Source organism: Cryptotermes secundus, unplaced genomic scaffold (genome assembly GCF_002891405.2).
Source record: "Cryptotermes secundus unplaced genomic scaffold, Csec_1.0 scaffold268, whole genome shotgun sequence".
Classification (NCBI taxonomy): Eukaryota; Metazoa; Arthropoda; class Insecta; order Blattodea; family Kalotermitidae; genus Cryptotermes; species Cryptotermes secundus.
The window spans coordinates 7653-34607 of record NW_019722430.1 but is presented as its reverse complement, the minus strand read 5'-3'; the positions used below and the strand labels follow the sequence as shown (position 1 = coordinate 34607).

Below are 26955 nucleotides of genomic sequence, written 5' to 3'. Positions count from 1 at the left end.
AATACCCAGTAGGCCGCGAAGTGTCTGTGAAACACGAAGCGAGGGCAGTTGCACTTCACGCAACTCCGACCAGTGTAAAAAGTTTTGTTGTAGCTAGGCACTAGGCCGAGTGCCTAATCAGTGTTTGTGAAAGTTTGCAACAGTGACCCAAAGCTAAGTGAGAGTATGTGCTAAGTGATCAACCAATAAAATGTTCAGGTACTGTGCATTTGTGTTTGCCAATTCGCTTCTCCTTCCTCATCCGAGCCCGACCAGCATTCGCTCTGAGGAGAGACTCACATCAACCGATCTAATCGGATCCACCCTAAGCTCCCTCAGACTCCGTTCAACAGCTCCAGCGGTTCGCTGGCGCCCAATCACCACCACGGATTCCAATCAAGAACCACAAACCCGAAAACCCCAAGGAAGAAGCGGTGGAGCCTGGTCAGGCCGGACACAGCGTAGACCAAGTGAACTTCAGCGGTAGTAGCCAGGTATGTCAGCCTGAGAGTAGCTTGGTAAGCCTCTCTTGTCCTTGTACTACCTACCGGAACCCTTCCCACCCCGCACCCACAAAGGAAAGCAAAGACAAGGACAGCGAGACCTTGTCTTAGACCATTCTGGATACGAGATTTATCAGACAACTGTTTACCTCTACGGACTTTACTTTACGTTCCGCTTAAACACAAGTTCTGCTAGACATGTAAAACGGAGTGTTCAGTCCAGAAGAGATCCAAATGTAAGAACAGAAATCACCTGCTGCATGGTTTCCGCTGGGTAACTTACCTGTGTCTAACAGCATGACGAATGCGGCTTCCCATTTTTCCGTCCCTGTCTATCGCCGTTGACTTCCTCACACTCACACACAAGAGCAATCACCACGCGTTGTGTCCCTTGTTAACAAGTGACTAGTGTCGAAGTCTTCACTGTTGCTGGAACTCCCATTTCGCAAAACTCACATTATCGACTGGCATACAGAAGCACTTAAAAAGACAATTAGAAAATAGTTTTAAAATTCAGCGTCAAGGTCGTTCCCAACTACAATTATTATTATTATTATTATTATTAATAGTATGTACATTCTACATTTCACTAACAGCTTTTAAGCTGTTCTAAAATACGAGGAAATGAGTGTAGATTGTGTGTAACATTGCTTCGAGGAGACAAAATGATATTACAGATCCGTAACATGGCCTATGTTAACTCAGTCAGCTTCTACGCTAGAATTCAGGGTCAGGTGAGATTTTGACGAAAGTGGACCAAGTGTTTGTTGAAACTGAACAAGCGGCCCAGGAAACGGGAACCTGGAAAAGACACTGCATCTGAGCACTTTTCCCTCTGCATCCAATATTTACTGAAGTTTTCTGTTGTATTTTTCGATTGTTTGGGGGCAGTAAATAAGCTCTTTTCTTTCTGTAATGTCGAAACAGATAATGACAAGATGGCACGTATGAGAACGGTGGAAGCAGCATGAGCAGACTAAACAGACTGTTACGAAGGGATTTGGGACATGCGCAGATCGACTCGTTGCTTACTTTCACAGCCTTCCAGTTTCGGCACTCATAATATGGCTACCGTTCTGTCACCCGTTATAACATGCAACTCCTAAAACTTCATTACTGAAACACGAGTACAGCAAACCCCCGTTAAAACAGACCCGCATATAACGTACAAAATCTGGCTGTGTACAATTTTGAATTCTTAGAGTTCCTGAGGCACTAAGAAGGTTTTCATCTTAGAAAATTATATAAAATAAAAATGAATTCAAATATAAAAACTTCAAGCAAACACCCTGTGTGTTTCTACGTTTGTTACGTGTATTGCCTATGTATCCTACGGCGTACTTTCGTGAATACCCCCTTAATTCGGTTATATCAGACATCGGTTACAACGGACACCAGCCCCGCCTTTTGGAGAGGGTAGGTTTCCCCATGCACTTAGACCTGTATTGCTCCATTGTGCTTCCCTCTATGATTTCTACCAGTCTCTATATCCTACCGATACTGGTGCTTACCATCAGTCCCGCCCAGCCAGCGAGACCGGCTCTACTAGCTGAGAGGTATCTATAATGCTTCCCCCATCTACCAGAGGTATTAGAGACTGCTGTTGGGCGGGAAATGTCCGTTAATTTGGCTCAGTGACCTCCTTTGGAGATATGAGGTTCTTTTATGTGCCGTAAAGCTACGACACGGGACCCACGGCTTAAAGTCCCTCCCGGAGGACTTGTTCCCTGAATTTTTCCGCCCTTAAAAATTCGACGACCTCCGCCGGGTATTTGAACCCGCGTACTACGAGTCATGAGGTGGGAACGTTACCTCTAGACTACGGAGGCCGCTAGCCCCGCCTTTAGTCCGTTATAAAGAGGTTTTACTGTATTTGGTTTATGATTATCAGAAGTAAAGGTAAAGCTATCCCTGTTAACAGGACATGGAGGCCCATAAGGTTGTGAGACGTCAAGCTCCCACATTTTCTAGACAATCGACTAACAGATGGCGGTGAGGTTGTCAGCCTTATGCGCCGGCCGCCTTTTACCACCTAGGAAGATTTCTGGTACTCATTTCTGTAGAGATTGAGTAGACCCCAGGGCCATAGTGCGGCTGGAATGATTAGGTCATTTGAAAATATCCACCTCATGGGGACTCGAAACCGCGACCTTCCGGCTTGTAGCATAGCGCCTCAACCAACTACGCTACCTCGTGCCCCCACGATTATCAGAGTCCTAGTTGGAATTATGACTCAATGGCAATGCGCACGGCTCCTTCCTGAAGCAGGCGTGAGTCCCCACGAGGCAGTTTCTCGTTTCATCAATGCCCACAGTTGAGTTCTGCAAATGCGGCTGTGCGCGTGAAAATGAAGAATCTCCACTGTGAGGAGCCGTTGGCAGGGGACAGCTGATGAAGACACAGCAAGGTGGAAAACGGCTTAGCGGATGCTGTGGTGATGAGTAAAGTGTGGAGATTAGTTTCGAGTGGTGTGTATAGGTGGTCAATTAATTCATTCAACAATCCATACCCCGTCTGAAGTCACAGACACATACACGTGCAAATATTATATGCAAGAATCACAGATAGCATTGCCATTTTGAGGAACAGAAACACTACTGAACTGAAAGAGAGTGATCTCCATGGCTCAAATGAATAAGAGGACCATATAAAAAGCTTGACAGGGAGAATAACTCAAAATTTACGTACAGGTTTACAAAATATTCTGTATGCATCAAACGTTTATCTGCAGAAGCTTGGACTGTCTAAGCTGTCCGGAGGTCGCACTGCACCTTCCGTTTGAATTTGATGATAATTAAGAATGGCTGTAGTTTAGCGGTTCTGTAGTTTAGCCGTTCATGCAGACATTTTAACTAGAAATGCACATGAGGAAGAAAACAACTGTGACGACAAACCTAAAGCTGCTCACTGCAACAAAATTAAATTTGGAAGAGTTCCGAGTTCCATATATATCAAGGTCATGGCTGGAAACCTGCGGCGCCGACCAGCCTCCACGCGCGGTTCACACTACTGAAACAACCGTTTCCCATTCACAGACCGATGAAGCTCGATGGAGTGTGCTCTGTGTCAAACGCCCGCGTTTAAGAATATTTCTGTTAATACTGTGACGTGCTGCCTGAAAGCCGGACTATAAGACGTCCATCACTAGTCAACGGCTAGCAATTCCTAGACAGCGATGCCTAGGAAATCGTTGCCCCGGATATGGAAGTCTAACAGTGGGGGTTCCACCGTTACGAACGAATTGTTTGAGGCAGACACGTATTCCCGCGGCAACGAATTGTTTGAAGCAGCGTTTGCATAACAGCGGGCGAAATAACCCTTCGACAAGGTGTTCCCTATTCAGTCCGAGTGCAGGATGTAACAGTTAAACTTCGGCAAGAGACCAGTCTGCCCGTGTGGAGGCGGGGTCGAATACCTCCACCGTGACCCTGCGAGTCGTAAGAGGCGACGAAAAGGGAAGTCTCAAATCTGAGAGAGTAAAATATGGTCTCGAGTCCCAAGGGACTCAGACCCGAGAAAGACTGCACTGGCAAGGACCAGCAGCATATACAAAAGGCAGACACGTCCTCTCGTCAGAGAGGGCGCCCCACAAAAACAAGACCGTAAATGTCAAATACTAATAAATATCTGTTCATGAGCCCCAGATGAAGGTCTACACCAGACTGACTGACTGACTGACTGACCGTCAGTGACTTGGACTTGGAGACCAGTCAATTTAGCTTCGATGAGAGCTAAGGACAGCTGAACTCCGAGCAGGGCAGATGACACTTCACCGAGATTAGCGGTACGAGAGGGTATAACACGGAAGAGGAAGCGCCCGAAGACGTTATATGTGCGAATAATTGTATTTGTAAGCGTAAAGAGTGATCGTCCAATAAATACTCGTCCAAATCCGAGACCCACGTAAATTTCTTGTCGCGTTGCCTAGGAAACACGCGGCTATATAAATGCTCATCATGTCTCTATGTGACATCACAGCTACACAGGGCAGAATCGCGCAGGAAACAAAGCACGGGAATCAGTCTGTGCAGCACATAGTAACGCGTACAGTGGAACCTCTGTACAAACGTGCTGTAATCTTGAACACAGCAAGACATGAAGAAGGGTTCGGTAGTTGAGAGCACAGTTTTTCTAGACATGTACACTTAGACGGTAAGGTACAGTGAAGTTGTCCCTCTGCTTAGCTAATTACGCACTACGCCATGAAGGCGTATGGGGGAGTGGATATATAGATCCATATTTTATTGACTGCGGCTGGAAGTGAGTGGTCAGCTTCACGTCCCTGCCGCTTTACTCCCCAGGTACCTATTGGATAGGAGGCTGGGTGGGCCCCAGATGACGTGGAGAAGAGAAAATTCTTTACCCTACTGGGACTCGAACTCCGACCCCTATGTCGTCCAGTCCGTAGCCAGTAGGTATACCGACTTTGCTTATACATAGGGGGAGTCTACCTAAAAGAATGCCGCGATTTCAGACGCCTGTAGTTTAGGAAAGAAAACGGATATCAATTGAAACAGTTTTCTTGCACACAAGTGGTTGGGTGCGAAACACTTCACAGTGAGCACCATCTGCAGCTCCCCATACACCCCCACCAATTTTTTATTGTTAATGAGGTAGGACTAAGTCCCTTGTACTGCGGCCACTTCTGGCCTATTGTACCAGCCCCAGATGATAGGTGAGGGTGATTGTGGAGCAATTGGTGGAATGAAGATTGGCAGGGGAAACCGAAGCACTCGGATAAAAACTGCCCCAGCGCCACTTTGTCCACCACAAATCCCACTTGACCAGACCCGGGATGGAACCCGGGCCGCCGCGGTGGGAAGCCACCGACTAACCGCTTAAGCTATGACGCGGTCACCAGGATGAGGCTAAATGCGGCACCAGATCTGATAATTCGACTTTCCAGCATCAAACCAAAAACAATTTATGCGGAGAAATAACGAGGGGGGGGGGGGCACTCTTCGCACAGAAAATTGCAAATATTTGTATGTTAATTATCAAGCTTACACAAGAAAAGTAAAAATCTGTTTCTAGATACGTACAATTAACTAAATCATTGCCCTCATATTCTTACTTAATATTTATTTATTAATATCCGTATTTATTTGCGGTCTAGCTTTTAGCTCGTTAAAAAAATGTTTCTGATGTGGATGTATCCGTGGTCAAATTCAACCGCGAAACGCTGGTCCCTGCCATCAGGTCACGTGGGAGCTGAGGGTTCGTCGCTGTAAGGACCCAAATCCCTCGTTGGAGCCTGTCCTAGCCAGTTGTCTAATTCACATGGCGACAATAAATTTCTTTATAACTCTTGTTAATACTAATTTCCCATCCATGCCTATGTTTTTCAAGTAGGATTTTGTAATAACGAATTTCAATAAATATTGTTTTTTAATTCTTACTCCTTCCGTAAAGCATGTTTCACAGTTGATTGTTCGTTTTCTTAAATCTTTGAAGAATATTCGTATATTAATATTTAGAATCCGCAAAAAAGAAATGCTTCCCTCCAATTCTACCTACACACGATTTCCATTATCCGCCATTACATGTAGAACGTCTATACATACACTCAGGAAGTGTAATACTGTGATGAAGCAACAAACCTTAATTTGGACTTTTTTAAGTCCTCCATTTGACCCATTTTTCGCAGAAGCTACGAAAGTGTTAACGCACAGAGAAATGTAACACACAACCTACACTCGTTCACTTTGTGCAACACGCCTGAATGCGCCCTCTCCGCTACTAACCAGCAAACAACTGCACGGTTTCCGCTCGACGGTACACGTGCGCAACCATACAGCCCTAACAGCAACACACTACTGAGACGACTGAGACAGCCTCTCCTTCTCCGAGTCAACTACGGCTCACGGAAGGGGAGAGAGAGGGCAGGACTTTGTCAGAACTGCACTCGGGACCATTTATCTCGGCCCGGCAGTACCATAAATTGACGGTAAGCAGTGGCGTATGTTTCCAGTGCATTCCTAACCCTCAGAGACCCCTCCGAGAGGGTTCGCAATAGCCGTTAACATCCGGTGACCAGCATGCATCATGGTGGATGCGTTGCTATAACGTGCTGAAGCTACGAATGCCAACTTAGCAATGAAAGGACAGAGCAGTATAACTAAAAATTTCAGAGATAAGGATAGTAAGAAGCTTGAAGATGATCAAGCAAATTGTAGTGCGGAATTAGGGCCTGTAAAGTCTATGACAGCGTTTATCTTCGACGATACAGAATCTGTGAATTGCACCGCAGAAGCAATTTGTCAGACTAGCCGTTGAAACTAATTCTTTTGGTTTATTTTGGACTTCACCCATCGTCTGGTATGTGAAAGACAAAAAACCACGACGTTTCGGAGACTGGATCTGTCTCCGTCTTCAGGTGGATAGGGAAGGATAAACGTACTCAGTTGGGCCCCTTAGAAAGAACTAGTCTCAATCACTGGATCCAATCAATCCAGTGATTGAGACTAGCTCTTTCTAAGGGGCCCAACTGAGTAGGTTTATCCTTCCCTATCCACCTGAAGACGGAGACAGATCCAGTCTCCGAAATGTCGTGGTTTTTTGTCTTTCACATACAAGACGATGGGTGAAGTCCAAAATAAACCAAAAGAAGTAGTGTATACACTATCGTCAGAATCCTTTCAAGTCTATCTAGCCGTTGAAAGCAACATATTACATGACAAAGTTTTGTTACTTTAATCTGCTGCAGTAACTGATTTTGCGGTAAACCTACCCAGCACTAGTGACTGATACACACCTACTAGAAGAGCAGTGACACGACTGTAGGCAGCCCGATGTGTGAGGGCTGTTCGTGTAATGGCAACATTAGAAAAAATGCGAAAATCTTGGCCCTGCAATTATGCAATCGTAAACTTGAGCTGTTTAATTCTTGCCAGGCTGGCAGTACGAGCGAATACTGTCAGTCCACATGCTCCAAGGGACAACGGACAGTGCGCACCCGTTCAATGGGACACAAAATAATATGAATTTCAAGGCTGGCCAATTCTGTCTTTTGTGTCTCTGAACAGTGTGCCTGTCAGCAGTGTTCCTGACCCTTCGAAAACACAAATAAAAACTCCGTGGCCTGTAGTCCGCAAGCGAACTATACCTACCGAGCGACCGCCGCTTGTCGGCAAAGATAGTGCCAACTTTTGCGGAAAGAGGGTGTCACGTGGTTAGCGCAACGCATCCTCACAGCCTTTAATTTCGGTTTTCTAGACCAGAACCGTTATTTCCTTGAAATAGCTCGTCAATTATCCTCACGATGCTAAGTGGACCCAGTTCCAGAGCCACTACTTCTCCGAAAAAATCTGGTAGCGCCGGGAATCGAACCCAGACCTCTAGATCTGTAGCCAGGAACTCTGACCACTAGACCACTAAAGCAAGCACATGTTCCCTAAGTTTTCAGGGCCGTCCAGACAGCTTTCCACACGCTTTGGAAGTACATCCTGCCTCAAACTTCACGGTCAACCCGACAGTGTTGTCGATGTTTCGGAGACATGTTCTGCCTCCATCTTCAAGTTCAACCAAGAGAGTGTCACCAACCTTTAAGAACCATATGCTGTCTCCACCTTCAGGGTCATCCTTGATGGTTTTGTCGAAGTTTCAGAGACACCCTTCCTCAATCTCAATCCTGAATGTAGACGCGGCAAGCCCGTACAAGTGTCGGCAATGCTGCCCACATCCACATGGCTTGTCAAATTCAAAGTTCATGCAAATGGGATTGGAAACTTGGATGAAAGAGATTTCCGGAACACGCAAGTTTCCCAGACTAGTCAGGAAAATAATGGGAAGCGTTGCAGCAGGTTACCTCAGCAGGAGATACAAGTGCCTTCGTGTTCACTAACGACATGGTCTCTTGACAGAAGAAGTGTGCTGTTAGCTGAGACCATTCGGTGAAGCACTAGGGAAAGTTTAATGGATTGGGAAGCAACACCATTCCACAAATGGTGCTTAGGTCAAGGCCGTCATAAAGCATCAGTGGGAAAGCGAGATTTATATACCCAGAAGCCGAGACGGTTCCGAGTTCTCTCTCTCTCTCTCGATATGTTTCGCACTCCGAAAGCCTGTCAGTAGCTCGGACACATTGATGGTTGGTAGATTTACTTACTTACTCATGGAGCTGAGCCCTTCTGGAGGAGCCGCCAATTCTGCAGCTACTCAATTTCCCAGCATTTCATGGAACCCGAAGGTTCATTACCGTGTTCACGAGAGCCCTCCGCTGGTCCCTATCCTGAGCCAGATCAATCCATCCCATCCCTCTAAGATCCATTTTAATATTGTCCACCCACCTGCGTCTTGGTCTTCTCAGTGGTCTCTTTCCTTCTGGCTTTCCCACCAATATCCTATACATATTCCTCGTTTCCCAAATTCGTGCTACATGCCCAGCCCACCTCATCCTCCTTGACTTGATCATTCTAATTATACTTGGAGAAGAGTACAAGTTATGAAGCTCCTCATTACGCAGTTTTCTCCAACCTCCTGTCACTTCATATCTCTTCGGTCCAAATATTCTTCTCAACACCCTGTTCTTAAACACCCTCAGTCTATATTCTTCCCTTACTGTCAGAGACCAAGTTTCACACCCATAAAGAACCACAGGCAAAATTATAGTTTCTTATATTCTAATTTTTATGTTTTTGGGCTGGTGTATAACATTCAGAATTACTGAGCTGTCTGGAATTAGGCCATCGTCCGGTATTCTAGACATTAGAAAAAACAGTGTTTCGGAAACTGGATATGTTTCCGTTCTCAGGTAAGAAGGAAGATACGTACTTAGTTGGGTACCATTTATCAGCAATGAGGCTTCCAACTCACAGACTAGGTCTGTATGTAAGATTTGAGGCTTTCACGGCGGTGACTATGAAGAAAGCAGTCTTCTGGGATTTGGCACCGTGTATATGTGGTGTTAACCGACGTTTCGGAGGAACGTATCCCCTCCATCTTCAGGGTAGAAGAAAAAATATAAGAAATCTGCAAGCGAAGAGACCGTGAGAACCGGTAAAAGCAGACTGTTCTCTGCCGGTTCTCACGGTCTCTTCGCTTGCAGATTTCTTATATTTTTTCTTCTACCCTGAAGATGGAGGCGATATGTTCCTCCGAAACGTCGGTTAACACCACATATACACGGTGCCAAATCCCAGAAGACTGCTTTCTTCAAGGTCTGTATGGTCTGTATGACGTGAGAAATTCTTCATGGATTTCCATAAGGTTTTAGTCTCGAGTGTTCAGGTTTTACTCCACAGATGGCTCTATCGGTAGGCATTACATGTCTTCCATTTTCTGTCTTAGTTTCACGCAGTGCGTCCTCTAACATAATTTTCATTGAGTATTTTCTTGTTGTCTCCCGCCGAATTAGCCTGGTCTCAAGTGGTTAAATAGCTGCAGTGAATCAAACAGCCGTAGGAGGCGACGAAAAAGAAGCCCAGTGCCTGGGGTTACAACTGGACCACCCTGTTCCTGAGGAGTATAAATACCGGAGCCTGGGCCTCCAGGTTGGGAGAGTCTTGAATTTGAGATAGTAAAATATGAACACGAGTCCCGCGGGAGTCGGACCTGAGAATGACTGCGCTGGCGAGAGCCAACAATTGTAAACTACACACCCATCTTCTCGTCAGAAAGGGTGTTACATAAGGACTATGGAAGCAAGTATTCGGTTGAAAAGAAAATTGCTGGTCGTGAGTTTGAATAGGCTTGAAGCAAAGAAGAACTGATTGGCGGCAAACCGCCAGTCGTAAAGTAAGTCTGACTCTGACTCTGACAGGGGGTGTAAAATCCCGTGTGCAGGCGGTGTAGAATATCTCCACCGTAGCCCTGCGAGTCGTAAGACGCGACGAAAATGGAACAGAGCGCTTGGGATTATAATCGACACACTCTATTCCTGGGAGATGTAAATACGGGGACTTGGTCCTCCAGGTTGGTGAGTCTCGAATCTGAGACAATAAAATGTGGTCATAAATCCCACGGGACTCGGACCTTAGAATGACTGCGCTGGCGAGGCCAGCAGCAATTGTAAACGACAGACCCATCCTCTCGTCAGAGAGGATGTTGCATAAGGACTATAACCGCAATTGTTCAGTTGGAAAATGAAATTACTGGTCGTGAGTCTCAAGGGGCTTATTGCCAAGACGAACTAATTGGTGGTAAACCGGCCTTCATAAAGTATTTTTTTATTTTTTTTATTGCTAGTGGGGTGGGACTAAGTCCCTTGTACTGCGGTCACTTCTGGCCTATTGTACCAGCCCCAGATGATAGGTGAGGGTGATTGTGGAGCAATTGGTGGAATGAAGATTGGCAGGGGAAACCGAAGTCCTCGGAGAAAACTTGCCCCAGCGCCACTTTGTCCACCACAAATCCCACTTGACTAGACCCGGGATCGAACCCGGGCCGACGCGGTGGGAGGCCAGCGACTAACCGCTTGAGATATGCCGCGCCCCCCGTCGTGAAGTAACTCTGACTCTGATGTGGGTTGTCCAGTGACTGAGTTCAGCTCTGTCTAAGGGACTCAACTGAGTAGTGTGTTACCCCTTCAACTGAGGACGGAAACATGTTTTCTAGTTTCTAGAATACAGGACGGTGGACAAAGTTCAAACCCCCAGTAACCCTGAGGGCTGTATTGCAGTTTCAGCTGTTTCAACCTGCGGATCGTCAGAATTGTCTGGAGTTGATCGCAGATGTAAAATAATTACATAAATTACGATGGAAGGGTCGAAAATCGCCTGCCTATTAGAAATTAACTCTCGTATTGTTTTATGGAATAATTTATATTTTCAGGCTATGAAATTGGTTGAAATGCAGAGATGTATATAGATGAACGTAAGTATCTTTTAAACGCCGGACTTTTAACATGGTGCTAGCTTGAGCTGGCCGAAGTTTATTTAAATGCCCATTGTCACTCTACGTTTGAATATCAATTCCTGTTAGGACGTTTACACTGTATTTAAAAATGATGTATCTAATACAATTTTTAGGATAAATGAAAGGAATTAACTTTGTTTTTATCAGCAAAGAACGCTATGTCGCATATTATAACGTAAAATTTGAAAATATTTAGACAAAGAAGTTATACTCTTAAATTTTTCTTGCAATTTTGATGCATGCTGTAAAAATTGTTCCCTGCTTCTTCATAGAGTAGTTCTGCATTATAAAATCACTCCTGCTTCTAGCTCTTGAACTAGTTTCTGGTGTCATAAAACAGCTGGAAGCAATAAAGTCATTTGGTTCTCTGCGGGCAAAGTCTTTGTTACACCCTTCCGATATCCCAGTCTTTTGACGAGAGACAGAAAAGTGGAAACATTGCCTTTCTAGAAAGGCTACGGGCTAAATTCATTGTCTTCTAATTCAGTGCCAAGCCCTGCCATTGCGGCTGCAAGAGAAAAGCTTGTATCGCAGCGTTCAGTTTTCTGTGAGTTCACAGTGAATTTGGATACTGTACTTTCCTTCTATCATACGGTAATGAAACGTCCGGAAGATGATGAAATTGAAATGCGGTGGAAATGCAAGATATGTGACGTGGGACTGTGTTTTCTCGGGTGCGTCAAGGGGTATTATATAAAGGCGAGATCCAGTTACATGAGGCGTGGGTTGAAGTTTGTACGAGTATGTACATCGAGTAAATAACTGCAGAAAAGTATGTATATTGAATTTTACTATATTGTAGCGTGTTTGTGTGTCACGCTACAAATAAGTTCACGCCGTGGTTCCAATATAGCGAATTTATTTCCTTCGCTCACTTACACACATTACAATCATTCGCACTTGCAGTGTTACAATCACTGCTCACAATATTCCGGCGATGCTGGACCCAGACGGATATTCCGAAGCTTCTTCTTCGAGGCCTGTTCCGAGACTGACTACATCTCGTCGAAACTGGGCTTTTATAACCTTGGCTGCTGATAGGTAACGAACCCTCTGTTATAACAGTGGAAACGCTGCATTGTTGGCTCCGCGTTTCCTACGCAATAACCCATTGTTATAACCATGGAGACTCCTGTTAGATCTACAATGGAGCGATTGTTGTTTCCTCTGTAACGGTCTATTTTAGCGTTTCCATAGCAGTTACTCCTCTGGTTTTCCGACACGTCACAATATATATTATACCATCCATGGGGGTACGCGGTTGGGTATGTGGCTGCATTATGTTATAAACCGGATGATCGCGGGTTTGATTCACAATGAGGGCACTGTATATTTCATTTGAACTAATCCTTCCTGCCACACTATGGCCCTGGGGTCGACTCAGCCTCTAACAGAAATGAGTAACGATGAATCTTTCTGGGGGTAAAGGGTGAGCGGCCGGCACGTAAGGCTGACAACCTCACAGCCATCTGTGAGCCGATTGTCTAGAGAAAATGTGGGAGCCACGACGTCTCACAGCCCTATGGGCCTCCACGGCCTGTTGCAGGGATAGCTTTACTTTTCTGTACAACGTCCATTCCTCCGGCTCACCGCTGCTCTTCTCTTCTGTGGGTTTCGAACCAAAGCTCTGCACGCATAGCCCGTTTAATTATATGTCCTACATGTTCAATAATCACAACAGTATTATGTTAAAAGTATAGTCTCGCCTGTCTCTCGAGCAACACAGCGTTCTCCTCTGCACTGCCTTCACAGTTGGGACACTGTGCAGCATCCATCACCTAATTTCACAATCAAGGTATGATATTGTGGTATGCAGAGCCGTTGCTAGGCAACGACCGAGAAAGAAGCAGCCATATAACGGCCGTTACTGAGCAACGGCTTCGCAAACAACCATGCTCGCAAGGCAACAATTGGAAACAGCAACAGAGGAACAGCTTTTTCTGTGCGGTTCGCGCTGAGATGTTATAAGCAGTCAGTGGAGTGGAGTTAGTTGGTGAGTGAGTGAATGAGTGAGTTAGAGGACTGCTGCGGTTCAGTCGTTGTGAGGTGTTGCTGTTAGAAGCTGGTAGCTGAGGCACGTGGACAGTTCGGGAACTTAGAGGAAGGATAATGTATGCCGTTGGAAGCAGTTACCAAGCGACGGCTAGTGAAGAAGTGACTGTGTGGCACTAATGTGTGTGTTCTGAACACAGGTTCACAGGGCTGAATGCTGATGTAACGGGGCAGTTACAGACGAAGCAGAAAACTTTAAACAATGTGCTGACAGAAATTTTTCTTTAACGTTCAACTAAAAGCAAGAATTGTAGGCTAGGAGAAGTTTTCTTCCTCTTCACCCCTTCTCTGGCGCTACTGTCTAATTGAATAGGCATTTCAGTATTTGTTTAGGTATGTAGGAGAACTCGTCTGGATGATCAGACCCGTGCAAACCTTTGCCCACACAGAGCAACATGAGAACGGCCACCCACTCCCACTCGTCGTGAGCGTCGTGAGGGACTATCCGGCGATCCGGGTGCCCCAGACTGCGCGGTCACCACCGTCGGCCGGTAGTTCTTCTAAATGTTCAGTTGCTCTACCGTACACGTGCTTGTACAGGCAGACGCGCAGTTCTGTGAGAATCATGAAGAATTTATGAAGAAGTCAAATATACGTGTACGTGAAATCTGCAAAATCGTCTATGGTAAGTTAAGGTAAAAAGTTGTCCCTGTGTTTAATCAATTAAGGACCATGCCACGAAAATTGTGGGGGAGTGGAGGCATTAGATGGAGGTGAGTGGTCACCTTCAAGCCCCGGCCGTTTTACTCCCAGGGAAAGACCACCTGGTGTCCATTGGATAGGAGGCTGGTTCAGTCTCAGAGCCGCTCTGGAAAGTGTGCAGTACAGAAAAATCTGTTGCCCCTGCCGGGAGTCAAACCGCGGTCGTTCAACCCATAACACGTCGCTGTACTAATTGAGCTCTCCCGGCTCCCCGCATGATGACCTATTTGTTAACTAAGAACGGCTGCAGCTTTATGCTAGCTAAATATACAAGTGACATGTCAAGAACTTCATTTGAAAGACATCTCCAATGTAAGCTCCCTCTTATTTTGTCTTCTTCCTCCCACTCACTCCTCGTAAAGTAAAAGTAAAGTAAAGTAAAGTAAAGTAAAGTAAAGTAAAGTAAAGGTATCCGTGTTAGCAGGCCGTGGAGGCCCATAGGGTTGTAAGACGTTTAGGTACCCATATTTTCTCTAGAAAATCGGCTCACAGATGGTGGTGAGGTTGTCAGCCCTTCGCGTCGGGTTCCTAGAGGAACTAGATAAAATCACGAAGCACAGCAGTAACGATAATCTGTGTCACAGCAGAGATTTGAACCTGCCACTTTCTACATCAAATTCAAAAGTGTTTCCGCTTGAAACACATTGCACGCCAAGGAAACTGGCAACTGCAACGCAACCACAATTTCCGGAAATTGTTATCAGCCTGAGTTGAACACATGTTACTGCATGGAACAGCGCATAGCAACTCGAGGACAGACTGAGAAACTCAACTTCCAGGGAAAGGAACATGCCAGTCTTCTCACAGATGCGTTGCCGCGTGGTTTCCTACTGTCAGTCTTCTCACAATTGCGTTGCCGCATGGTTTTCTGGTGTCAGCAGTTCTATAACGCGCTTCAGTGATTCACTTGTTTCTTAAGATGGCACGAAAGGTTGACGAAGCTGCTAATTTTCTTATTGCGCAATTAATTGAGCAAGAGCCTGGCATATATGACAAACGTCACCTAGGCTATGCTAGGCAGGACAAAATAGATTTGCCTTGCGAAAGAATTTCTCATGAGATGAAGGAGTCTGGGTCCAGGTTAAGTTCTTTCGAAACAATATAATAAGTACTATTATAACTAACTTACTATATATATATATGTGTGTGTGTGTGTATATTGTCGCGTATCGTGGGTATATCGCGACAAATAACTTCACGATGTATTTGATGTAGCGAATTTTATTTCACATTCGCACTTACATTCACCCAAATTACAGATTTACGATTACTGCTATCTGCAGAATCACAAATAGTACACTCTCAATGCCAGACTACAACTGACTGGTTGCTGGCTAACTCGAAACTAACTCGAAGGTAGCTCGCGGACTGACTCGTAGGTAGCTCCAGGACTGACTGTGAATAGCCTTCGCTGCTCCTCATGTAGCCTCGATCGGACCATACAGAAAACGGCCACGTAATAAGCACCCTTGTTGCCTGGCGCTGTGTTGCTAGTAACGCTAGCGGTAGTAACCGCTGTTACCACCGTCGTCTCTCGCAATCCTGTTGCGTCACCGTTACATTACCGTGCGGAGGAGGGGGAGGGGAGAGCTGACTCACCCGCCGCGTCACTGCTGGTGGGGGGGTTCTCCTTTGCGCAACATGTCACAATATTATAACAAGGATTACAAATAAATGAAATCCAAATACGAATTCTTAACAAAAGCGAATTCAAATACTCAAAACCCAACCTCTCTACCAGCCAGCACAACTTCCAACCCTTATCCACATCTCACCCACTCCCCCTCTCCCGAACACCCCATCCCTCCTCTAACGTTACCCTTATCCTGGGACAATAAGCTAGCAAACAACAAACTCCGTGATTTTAGTCCGCAAGCGAACTATAACGACTGAGCGACCGTCGCTTGTCAGCTAAGTTTAGTGCCAAATTTTGCGGATAGAGGGTGTCACGTGGTCAGTGCAACGAATCCCCACGGCCGTTAATTTCGGTTTTCTAGACCCGGAGCCGCTATTTCCTTGAAATAACTCCTCAATTATCATCACGAGGCTGAGTGGACCCCGTTCCAGACCCACTACTCCGAAAAAATCTGGTAGCGCCGGGAATCGAACTCGGACCTCTGGATCTGTAGCCAGGAACGCTGACCACTAGACCACAGAGGCGGTCAATAAGCTAGCAACCTCAAACGAAACAGCTTACTGTAGTATGAACCGCATAATGTAAACAGCCCGCATTAACCGTAAGTAGTAAAGAATTATTATAAAGGAATTAATATTCAAAATACTATTATAAAAAATGCAACATAACATATCAGTATTAATACACATAAACATCCATTGTATATCGTCTCCCGACATCATGAGAGGGGGAATCTATCTATTCTCTAGAAGAATGGTGACATTGCGACACTAACATGGCGAGCCTGACGAAGCGTGTGCGCGGTCTACTGCAGTAACAAACTCGCAGCTGCTCGCATCTCATAACATTTTGAAAGATCATTTTTAAATATCAGATTTTGGATTTAGGATCATATATTTATTAAATTAGGTTTAACTTATAACTAATATATACACAAGACGTTCCCAGGCAACGAACCTTCATTCAACGAGACGTTCCCAGGCAACGAACCATCAATGAAGGCTATCCAGTTTCCGGGGTAACATCGTAACTGCCCGGCAAATAAAACGCAACGACTAGTAGAGCAAACGCTATGCAATCATGGATCATAAGTGAAGGAATTAAAGGGGGAAGGTATCTCAATTCCTCGCAGTTGTTGTGCGATCGCTCGGTAAACACGTTCCAAAAATATAGGCTGTATCCTGTGTGGTCGGTGCGGAGGCTATATAACCACAGTCACAGACAAAACAGATGGCAGTATTTGTGGGTGTTAGATTGTGTTTCAGAATATGAGACTGTTTAAGTGACAGTAAGAGTGAGAGAAACGGGAAGTTCATAGAAGAACTGTGAAGATTTAAAGTGTGATTTGAAGGTCTTAATTATGTGCAATATTTGGAGTGATTTGAAGGGCTAATTTCTGTGTTCAGATACGATATCTGGATAGGACCAGTGTTTACCTGTAACAGTGAATTATGAGGTGTATATAAATCAGCGATAGCGCTCTATTTTAAATGCGATTAAAAGAGCGTGTAAAAAGCTGCTATTATATCCAATCATCCGAACTTGAACCCGTCATTTCGTCATGCGTACCCCATACACTTGACGATGTATATATATACTGTCGCGTATCGGGCGTATATCGCGACAAATAAATTCACGGCGTATTTGGTATAGCGAATTTTATTTCACATTCGCTCTCACAATCACCCAAATTACAGATTCACTATTACTGCTATCTGCAGTATCACAAATAGTACACTCCAAATGCCACAATACAACTGACTAGTTGCTGGCTAACTCGGAACTCGGAGGTAGCTCCTGGACTCGCTGACTGACTCAGTACAACTGACTGTGAATGGCCTTCGCTGCTCCTTATGTAACCTCGATAGGACAATACGGCCACGTAATAGGCACCCTTGTTGCCTGGCGCTGTGTTGCTATGTAACGCTAGCGGAAGTAACCGCTGTTACTACCGTAACGTCGCCGCTGTTGACTCGCGTTGCCTAGCGACCGCGATATCCCTCGGTGACGTCACCGCGGAGGGGAGTGGCGGGGCGGGAACTCGCCTATTACCGTAGTAACGCGAGCGTTACGTTACCGCCACGTACCGCTGGGGAGGTAGGGGTCAACATGTCACAATATATATATATATATATATTGTGGCGTATTAGCTCTATGTAGGAACTGTTGAGCCACAGAGGCCTCGGGGCACGCGCGCAACAGGAGAGTTACGGAATATATCGGCGCGTTGCTAGGCGACAGTTCTGTGGACGCTTGCATTGCCCAACAGTTAAGTATGGGCCATGCGACCACGTGATTTTTTCAAAATAAGAGAAGTTCTCGGAGACCGAGTTGCCCGGCAAAAAAACCTTTAAGTTGCAATGGCCTGGTTATGGATGCCGTGTGGGCCTAAGAAGAGGTGTAGAGGGAATAGTGCATAGTTAATTGTATAGGATGACATCTTCCATCGAAATCAAATTCAGTGAAAATGAATTATGGAAATAAATTTACATGACAGTCATTCAGAATATTTACAAACACAAAAAGCAACGTCCATCCACAATAATTTATTTAAATACTGGTTTATACGCCGGTCACTGTAGCCGAGCGGTCTAAGGCATAAACACTCTTCTCTAGCTCCCAAGTCGGAATCGTGGTTTCGAATCCCACGCAAGAAATGGATATTTGGCATGTGTTTGTGTTGTCAGGTAGACTTTTCGACGGGCTGATCACTCGACCAAAGAGTCCTACCGCTTGTAAAATAATCATGCAACTGAAAAATCAGAGGCCAGGGCCCAAGGGGGCTGTAGAACCAGTGAAAAAAATTCGTTTGTTTTGTAGGGTGTTTGGGTGACTGAAGATGCGGTTCGGATTGGTAATTGGTTTTATTAACAACCTACAGGTCGTAGCTAAAATTAATTATAAAACTGTTACTGCACAATCTCCACTAGAATCTGTTCTATCTGCAGTAGATATCACGTATTTATAACAGAGGAGGTATACAAGTCTCACTGAATTACGCACAGACTCACAATGTCACTGCACTATAGCAGTGCAATCCGTAACTCTCCCGTTGCGTGCATGCCCGGACGCCTCTGTGACACAAAAGTTCCTGCATAGAGAAAATACACCACAACATACTTAGAAGAATATGACAATTTCCTAGGAAAATTTTCGATAAACCGCCTGAAAGCCAGAATAGCAAATGAACACGCAGCAGTCTGTTTCCTATGCAACGTTTCGTTAAACACAGACTGAAAACCGTTGTAGCAACGAACAAGAAGAAGTACGTTTCCTAAGCAACGGCTGGCGTTTCCGCTGTAACGGATGCAGGGAACAAATAATCTAACTGTTCAGTGCGGTGTCTTCAAATTCGTCCTCTCGAACTTATAAAAGTGAATTCGCTCACGAATTAACTTCACTCATTCATAAGAGATTTACGAAGGCAGTTCAATAAGTGAATATTCAGCTGTAAAGTGTTAACCAGGTAAGTTTCGTTACCAAACAACGACTAGTAAGCAGAAGTGGAAGACCTTGTTTTGCATGTTATAGATACAGTAATATTTATAGTGTTACAATTATTTTTAATTACGACCTGTGTGTGTCCAATATATTGTGTTTATAGTCCATATATAATATTGTCACGTGTTGGCCGTGTAACGGTACAAATAACTTCACGCCTGTCTTGGATCTAGCGAATTTATTGCATAATTTTATCCACATTTACATATCAGTTTCGGGTATTGAAGAGAAACGGATTTCCTTCCGTTGTTGTTTCTGGTCTTCGGTTAGGTCTCTTTCTTTCCTCTACAAGTTGCCAAGTGTAGTTTGTTCTTATTTCTGGCTCATCTTGGGTGCTATTTTTGTTATTGCTTCTTGATTGGGCTCTGTTAATTGTTGTTTGTTACAAAGGCATCATACTGTTGCTGATTTGTTGAAATTGGTACGGTGGCTTTTGGCCTGTGAATTGCTCTTGCATTTCGTGTTGCTGTGGGTCTATATTACTACCCAGTCCCGGTGCTGTCTACACGACGGCCGCCACACGGCCGCAGCTTCAGTAGAAAACAAATTATTATATTCTAACACAACACTATGACTTCTCAGACAGCTTTTGCTATTCGCTGCTAAGGTATCTCCTAGGAAATGGATTCAAAGCATTTCACAGGAGGTATGTTCAATGCGTCTCCATGGATTTATAAGCGAGTTGCCTAGCGGATACATTCAGAGCACTACTTAAGTCACATTCAACGTATTGCCGTACGTAAGCGCGTTTCATAGGAAACGGTTTCAAAGCATTTCCTAGGAAATAGATTCAACGTATTGCCATGGATTTATACGTAAAGGCATTTCAATCCACTCATTCGTAAGAGATTTACGAAGACAGTTCATTAAGTGAATATTCACCTGTGAAGTGTTAACCAGGTAAGATTCGTTATCAAACAACGACTAATAAGCAAACGTTGAATCCTTCCAGCCGCACTAGGCCTCTAACAGAAATGAGTACCAGGAATTAATTAAATAATTTTCCTGGGGAGTAAAGCGCGGTCGGCGCGTAAGGCTGACAACCTTACCGCCATCTTTGAGTTGATTGTCTAGATAGTGTGGGACACTCAACGTCTCACAACCCTATGGGCCTTCACGGGATGATACAGGGATAACTTTACTTTTTTTTACTTACATAATATATAAATTAATATATTAATATTTCATTGTATCCGTTGCTGAGTGATATATTAGTATATATTTACAAAACGAAACCCCGTCTACAATCACTAATACACTAGATATACTTGTAATCTGCAATTAGTTGCATTAATTCACCAACAGAAGGGAAAACCAACAGTGTTAGCATTAGCAAGGATAGGCACTTAATAAATGATTATTTGTTTAAATATTACCGTAGTAACCCCTGACTTGTGGCCGACAGAAACTGAACATTTCATACCTGTCATTTTATTCAAAGTTCATTTGTATTTCTACACTGTAATAATGAAAATTGGTTTGTCTCTTACCGTAATATGGTTCTCTGGATAATCACTGTAAGCTGCATTTAGTTGCATGGCATTATGTCACCAAAAGTGATAGCACTACCCTGGATAAGTACTTAATAAGTGATTATTTATTGCAGTATTACAACAGTATCTTCTGATCTGTGGTTGAGAGAAGCTGAGCAACTCTTCAAAATTCATTCGTATATCTGTACAGCAATAAGAACATTAGCTTATCTCCTTTCGCAAGGTATGTATATTTAAAAAAGTCAAAATCTAAGTCAAACTGCGACCGACAGTCAGTCAGTGAGTAAGTCTTGGTGTCGAGCCCCATAAGGGGTTCATGACCAGATATTAATTATTAACATTTGACAATTACGGTTTTAATTTTGTGGGGCGCCCTCTCTGACGAGAGGATGGGTCTGACTTTTGCATATGCTGCTGGCCCTTGCCAGAGCGGTATTTCTCGGATCCGTGTCCCTTGGGACTCGTGACCATATTTAACTGTCTCAGATTTGAGATCTCCAATTTCGTCGCCTTCTATGACTCTCAGGGTCACGGTGGAGATATTCGACCCCGAGTATATTTAAGAAGGTGGATCAAAGATTTTATATAGAATGAATTTTAAATATTACATCTTGCTTGAAGGAGGTGTGGAATGCATCTGTGTTTGTTCATCTATGTGTATATGTGTTGGTTTATACATATTTAAGTTTCTGCTTGAATACCAATCTATGCTGCTGTCCACACATCTAATTATCTATGTATCTGTGCATCTATACACATTATTCTTTCACCTACTCTTCTTGATATTCTTAAACAAAATTTTATCCTTCAGTCAATTCATTTATCAAATGTGCTCTCTATCCACCCATTTATTTGATCTAATATTGTCTGTCTCCGATACAAAAGAAACGGGACCTCCAATTCTTAATGGAAAAGCAATCATTCTCAGGTGGCAGTACCGCGGGATCCATGATCACATCATACTCTCTCAGATTCGAGATTCTCCGAACCTGGAGGAAGAGGTCCCCTTATTTATATCTCCCAGGAACACTGGGTTCCATTTTCGTCGCCCCTTAGGTCTCGCAGGGCTACGGTGGAGGTATTCGATCCCACCTACACACAAACCTAATGAAATAGAATGTCGTTCTCACCCTGTGTAACATTTCGTTCAGTCTTAGACACGAACTGCATAGAAAAGACAACGTAAAAGAATTAATTTGTTCCGTGTTATTCCTTGACTAGCAACGGCCGTCTCTTCTGGCTGAACTATTACGTCTCTCAGGCTTTAGGTTATGTACAGAAGCACACGCACAGCAAGGTGACCATATAGGCTTCCCTTCATTTCTCAAAATAAGTAGGTGGGAAAGGCGCAGTCAAGGTACCCGAAACCCTGTCGAGATCAGAACTGAATGCCTGAACTCTGTAACAACTCGCTCAGTCTGTGGTCTTCTGGGAAATAACTCATTGTTTTCTGCTAGGTTCCTACCACTTCTCTTCTGATGTTGGTAACAGCACGTTGTTACGCAACGTCAGATTTAACAAAGCTCCGCAGCCAATCAACTTCTAATCCTCCCCTGCTTTATTCCGCCGTTGCCCCGACAGTGTTTGTTTGATTATACGTCAGCAAGTTTCATGTCGTAGTAGCCAGACATTTTTTGTAAGGAAACTGATTTAGATTGATCTATTACAGATGGGAAACACTTCTTATGCTCAGAAACGTCGAAGTATGAAGACCGGCAGCCCTCTTATGGATCTACGAACTAATGGGAACAAGGTAAGCACACTGACAGGGTGGCACAGACCGTATCTCCCCAGACGTGATGATACAGCGATATATAAACATACACCGTCAAACGTTATCTCATTTGCATGCAACTCTGTGTTTACTAACAAACCAACAAACGAACTATCTCAATGAAGATAAGGTCTGAGTGCAAAGCCGCCGGTCGTTCAGCTACTCAAGAAATCCCCAATAATTTGTTTAACTCCAAGATTCCTTACGGTGTTCACAAGAGCTCGCCATTTTACACTATCCTGAGCGACATGAATCCGGTCCATACAAGTCTATCCTATTTCTCAAAAATAAATTTCAGTGTTATACTCCCACGTAAATTGTAATTATTCCTAATGGTCTCTTCCCTCTTCCATTTTCCACCAGAATGCTGTAAGCATTTCACTTCGACCCATTCTTGCTACAGTCCCTTCCCATCTTATCTTCCTCTACTCTTTTCAGTGAATGTGCCCTGCAGACACACCTTTTTCTTCCATGCGAATATTCCTTTAATAGACTTCATTATATATAAGGAAGGACATCATCAGATTATTACACCAGTACACAGTGTTAACACGATGAACAAGCTCCATTTTCCAGATAATCTGCTAAGCTGTCTGCTACAGCTACCGTTACACTTATGCTATTGGAGTAGAGGCCAGTTGCAGTACGTGTGTTCGAAATGTTTCGTCCATCCATCTCGTAGAAAGGATCCGTTGCAAGCATAAAGAGAAAACATGTTTTTACTGTATATTGGAGTTATGCAATTTTTTCATGCAAATGGGGAACATTACTTGCCATACATGTCAGGTAAAGGGGAGTTTACTGTATAAATGCATCTGATAACTGATTTACATCATGTATTTGTGCCAGGTTCCCGTTCAAGATGATGTAGTACCTCTAAGGAAAGTGGGAGACCTTACTCAAGTGCCCAAGCAGGAAGTTGAAGGTAAGTACGTAGTAATATGCTAAGATAATGCTGTATTGCTATAAATCCTTATGTTTGAGCACTAAATATAATTTGTTAAGAAAAGAATAAATGCATGAATTTCCGCGAAGTGTAAGTCGCCAGCTGTTTTTCACTACACGTTAAATGTTTGATGCATGAGAAACCGCACGTAAAACTCCGCCGGAATATGTTAACTTAGCCGTTGCGTAGGAAGCGCTGTCTCCACTGTTATTGCTTGTCAGGAGGGAGAGGGGACAGACTGTAGTGTTACCTCAGAAGTCTCCTTAATACTGTATTGCTGTCAGGAGGGAGAGGGGACAGACTATAGTGTTACCTCAGAAGTCTCCTTAATGCTGTATTGCTGTCAGGAGGGAGAGGGAACAGACTGCAGTGTTACCTGAGAAGTCTCCTTTTGCTTTACAAATGTAAGAAAATTAGATCAATAAGGATGAACGGTAAAATAGTTCCGCCGTAAGAAGCTTCCTAACACGGCACCTTCTCTAAGCGTTCAGCAGCCTAGTCACCGTGCCAATCGCCACGACTCAGTTGTCTCCACGGTTAATTCTCTCGCAGTTAACTCAAAACTCTTCGGTTTCCCAGAGTTTCATTTGCTCGCGAGAACACACATATACACATAAACTTTACTGAGTGCTATTCTGCTCAGATATGTATTCACTAATGCTTAAACAGATTTTCATGTTCGTGTAGTAATGCAGTTATACTGGGGCCAATATGATATATTGAAAGTCCAAAGAAAAGTTCAGTATTTATGTGTTGATCACTATTAAATTAGCATCACAGATCTGTTTCAGGTTCTAACTGCTTTTTCGTACACTATGATTATAAGGAAATATAGCTGTCTGTTCCATGTGAATGAGAAGGCTGATCCTCGTATAAGTGTTCATCGCATATTATAACGTGTATGTGTGTGTGTGTGTGTGTGTAGACAGCCTCTGTGGTCTAGTGGTCAGAGTTCCTGGCTACATATCCGAGGTCCCGGGTTCGATTTCAGGCGCTACCATTACCATTATGCTATGAAATTATCCTGAATCCTGGGGATGAGACATCTACATATACTTAGATGTCCCTTCGTTTGTTTCCAGCTTCCATTTTGTTAAATTAAGTATTTCTTAATTTTCAGGTAGTTCTCATGCCTCTTCCCAATGTGTTAATTTCCTATCTAAAGGGCTCTGTCCTCTCTCTGAGACTGGTGTTGCTTAGCTCTTCTTAGTTTCGATCTGTCCCTGAATGTTTCATATGCGATCGTGTCCTTACATGCGTCACTGCATCACATTTTATTGAATGAAATTGTAAATGCACAAAGAATCCTTTCGTGAGTGTGAAGTAATGCGTTTCTTTGCTGAAGTAACGAGTATGATGGCAGTATAACTTCGCATATCCGACGATAACTTGCGTTTATTTTTGTTTAAATACTTATACAACCTCTGGAGTTACATGGCGGTCACTATCAGTTGGGCATCATAAATATGGTTCAAATACTCATCGATACATGTGGTCTAATTTTTGGGTAATGAAACCTGAGTTTCCCATCCTAATGGAAATATTTACCCTTACCATCAAGGCAGCGAGGATTGCGAAACTGTTGGAAAAATACGTAAGTGCTTACGAGTTCGGTAGTAACAAGAAAAGCGGTAATGATAGAAGGGGGCACGCGATAGCGTAGTTGGTTGAGGCACTATGCTACAAGCCGGATCGCGGGATCAAATCCCGAGGTGGATTTTTTCAATTTACCTTATCCTTCCAGCCGCACTATGGCCCTGGGTTTGACTCAGCCTCTAACAGAAATGAGTACCAGGAATATTCCTGGGGGGTAAAAGGGCGACCGGTGCGTAAGGCTGACTATCTCAACGCCATCTGTGAGCCGATTGTCTAGGAAATGTTGGATCCTCGACCCCTCACAACACTATGGGCCTCCATGGCCTGTTACAGGGATACTTTTACCTTTACCTACCCAAACTGATAGGCGTAACGTGATGAGCTGTGTTCACTTACTTTCGTCATACACCATGACGTCATTAGGAGAAGTGGAGTGGTAGCCCCACGTAGCTTGACCTCGATAAATTTGGTTGTGAGTGCAGTTAACGCACGTTCCGCTTAAAGCCACGTAAGTCGTGCCCTGTGCCAAGTTCATACAGTACCGTTTGAGCCTCATCGTAGGTCTGGAAGCAGAGAAGAAGATAAAGTTCTTTCTTTGACGTAGTTAAAACCTTCCGCCCAGTCCGTACACCGCTGCTAGATATAACTGAGTTGTCCGACGCAAAAAATATATTATTATTATTATTATTATGGAAAACGGGAAGCTAAAGGAAGGAAAAAATGGAAAATTGTAACATGATGTCAGAATGAAGGGCTCCATGTTTTCACCACGTCTTTATATCTCTTCCACATATGACGTGAAAAGAAATTCTTCCATCATGACTCTTGCATAATGTTGAGAGAATGAGTAATGGATCAGTATCCAAAGTTCCTTCCAAATGAAGCATTACAGTTGGGATGAAATATTGAATTACTAGTCGGCTCGTTCTGTTGCAGAAACTCAGGTAAGGGCCAGCCGGGCGAGACCTGTGCAGGCGTCTCAGAACGCCAGGGGACAACGGCGTGTTGGGAGACGTCGTATTGTGCACTTTCCTATTCCCGATTACAGTGACGTGAAGCCCAAAGTTGACAGTTGGAGGAAGAACTGGAGAAGTGGAGACAAAACAAGTGAGGTGAGTTGTACGGTGAACTGTAGCGTGGTTCAGATGTATGGAAGAAACCTGCCTGGTACAGGCTAGAAAAGCTGATTCTATTTGCTTCATCCTGGATTTATGCCTATTTCTCTGAAACTGTTAAATCATGCAAATCTCAATCATTGGTTGACTATCACTGAAAAAAGTATTGTCATATTCCAGAAGGTACAACACTTCTTAAAAGCCGCTGTGTGAAACCTCATTTCTCTGTCTTTCATTTCAGTTTTGAATTCATTACTGCCAGTCTCTCATTATGGTTTGAACCTACAGCTTAGTATCGCTTTCATACCCTGCAAACTTCAGTGTATGCAATTCAAACACACTTGTGTGCTATCTATTGTGCATCAAATTGTAGTTGATCTGAATTGTAACTAGGTATATATATCTGTATGTGTGTGTTTGATTTTGGCACATCATACACACCATTCACTCGCATAATATCAGATAACCTTCATAACCTTGGAACCTACACTAATTTCTGCAAATACCTTAATTGTAAGATTGTATCTATTGTTACAAGGACCCTTTTAAAGAAAGTTGTGGGAGGACAACGAATCACGTGCAATATGTTTCTTCCTGTGCATTACGAGGCTTTTGAGAGAACAGAACAATTACATCTGTATCTGTATTAGTGTTTCTATTTTGATTGGGAATTTAAATGTATTGAGACTTGTAGGCTGACAACTTAAATAGTGCAATTTTGTTAACTGAATTATATTTCTTGTCATTCAAGGAACAGTGGCAACTTAGTTCAGATGCCACCCAACCAGAGAAAAGGGGGGGGGG

At 43.9% G+C, this 26955-nt stretch overlaps 2 protein-coding genes across 4 annotated transcripts in view; one reads left to right on the top strand and one right to left on the bottom strand.

Annotated features, from left to right (window-relative positions):
• The window catches only part of LOC111861345 (collagen alpha-1(IX) chain), a 215085-nt gene extending 208789 nt beyond the window's left edge, over nt 1-6296 (bottom strand). Inside the window, exons 1-2 of one of the 3 annotated variants that reach the window (XM_033750286.1) lie at nt 6227-6296; nt 766-962 (exon numbers count right to left, since the gene is read on the bottom strand). In XM_033750286.1, the coding sequence (XP_033606177.1) occupies nt 766-800 (35 nt within the window). In that variant the 5' untranslated portion in view covers nt 801-962; nt 6227-6296. Of the gene's footprint in view, nt 1-765; nt 963-6082 lie in introns of all 3 variants that reach the window. The other 2 variants (XM_033750285.1, XM_023845823.2) reach the window with 2 other exon arrangements.
• Nucleotides 6297-19137: 12841 nt separating this feature from the next.
• Nucleotides 19138-26955, top strand: part of LOC111861340 — a gene marked incomplete at its 3' end in the record, with an annotated part of 15438 nt that continues 7620 nt past the window's right edge. Inside the window, exons 1-5 of the mRNA XM_023845818.1 lie at nt 19138-19192; nt 20834-20943; nt 22390-22473; nt 23344-23419; nt 25973-26148. Coding sequence (XP_023701586.1) covers nt 22390-22473; nt 23344-23419; nt 25973-26148 — 336 coding nt within the window. The remainder of the gene's footprint in view (nt 19193-20833; nt 20944-22389; nt 22474-23343; nt 23420-25972; nt 26149-26955) is intronic.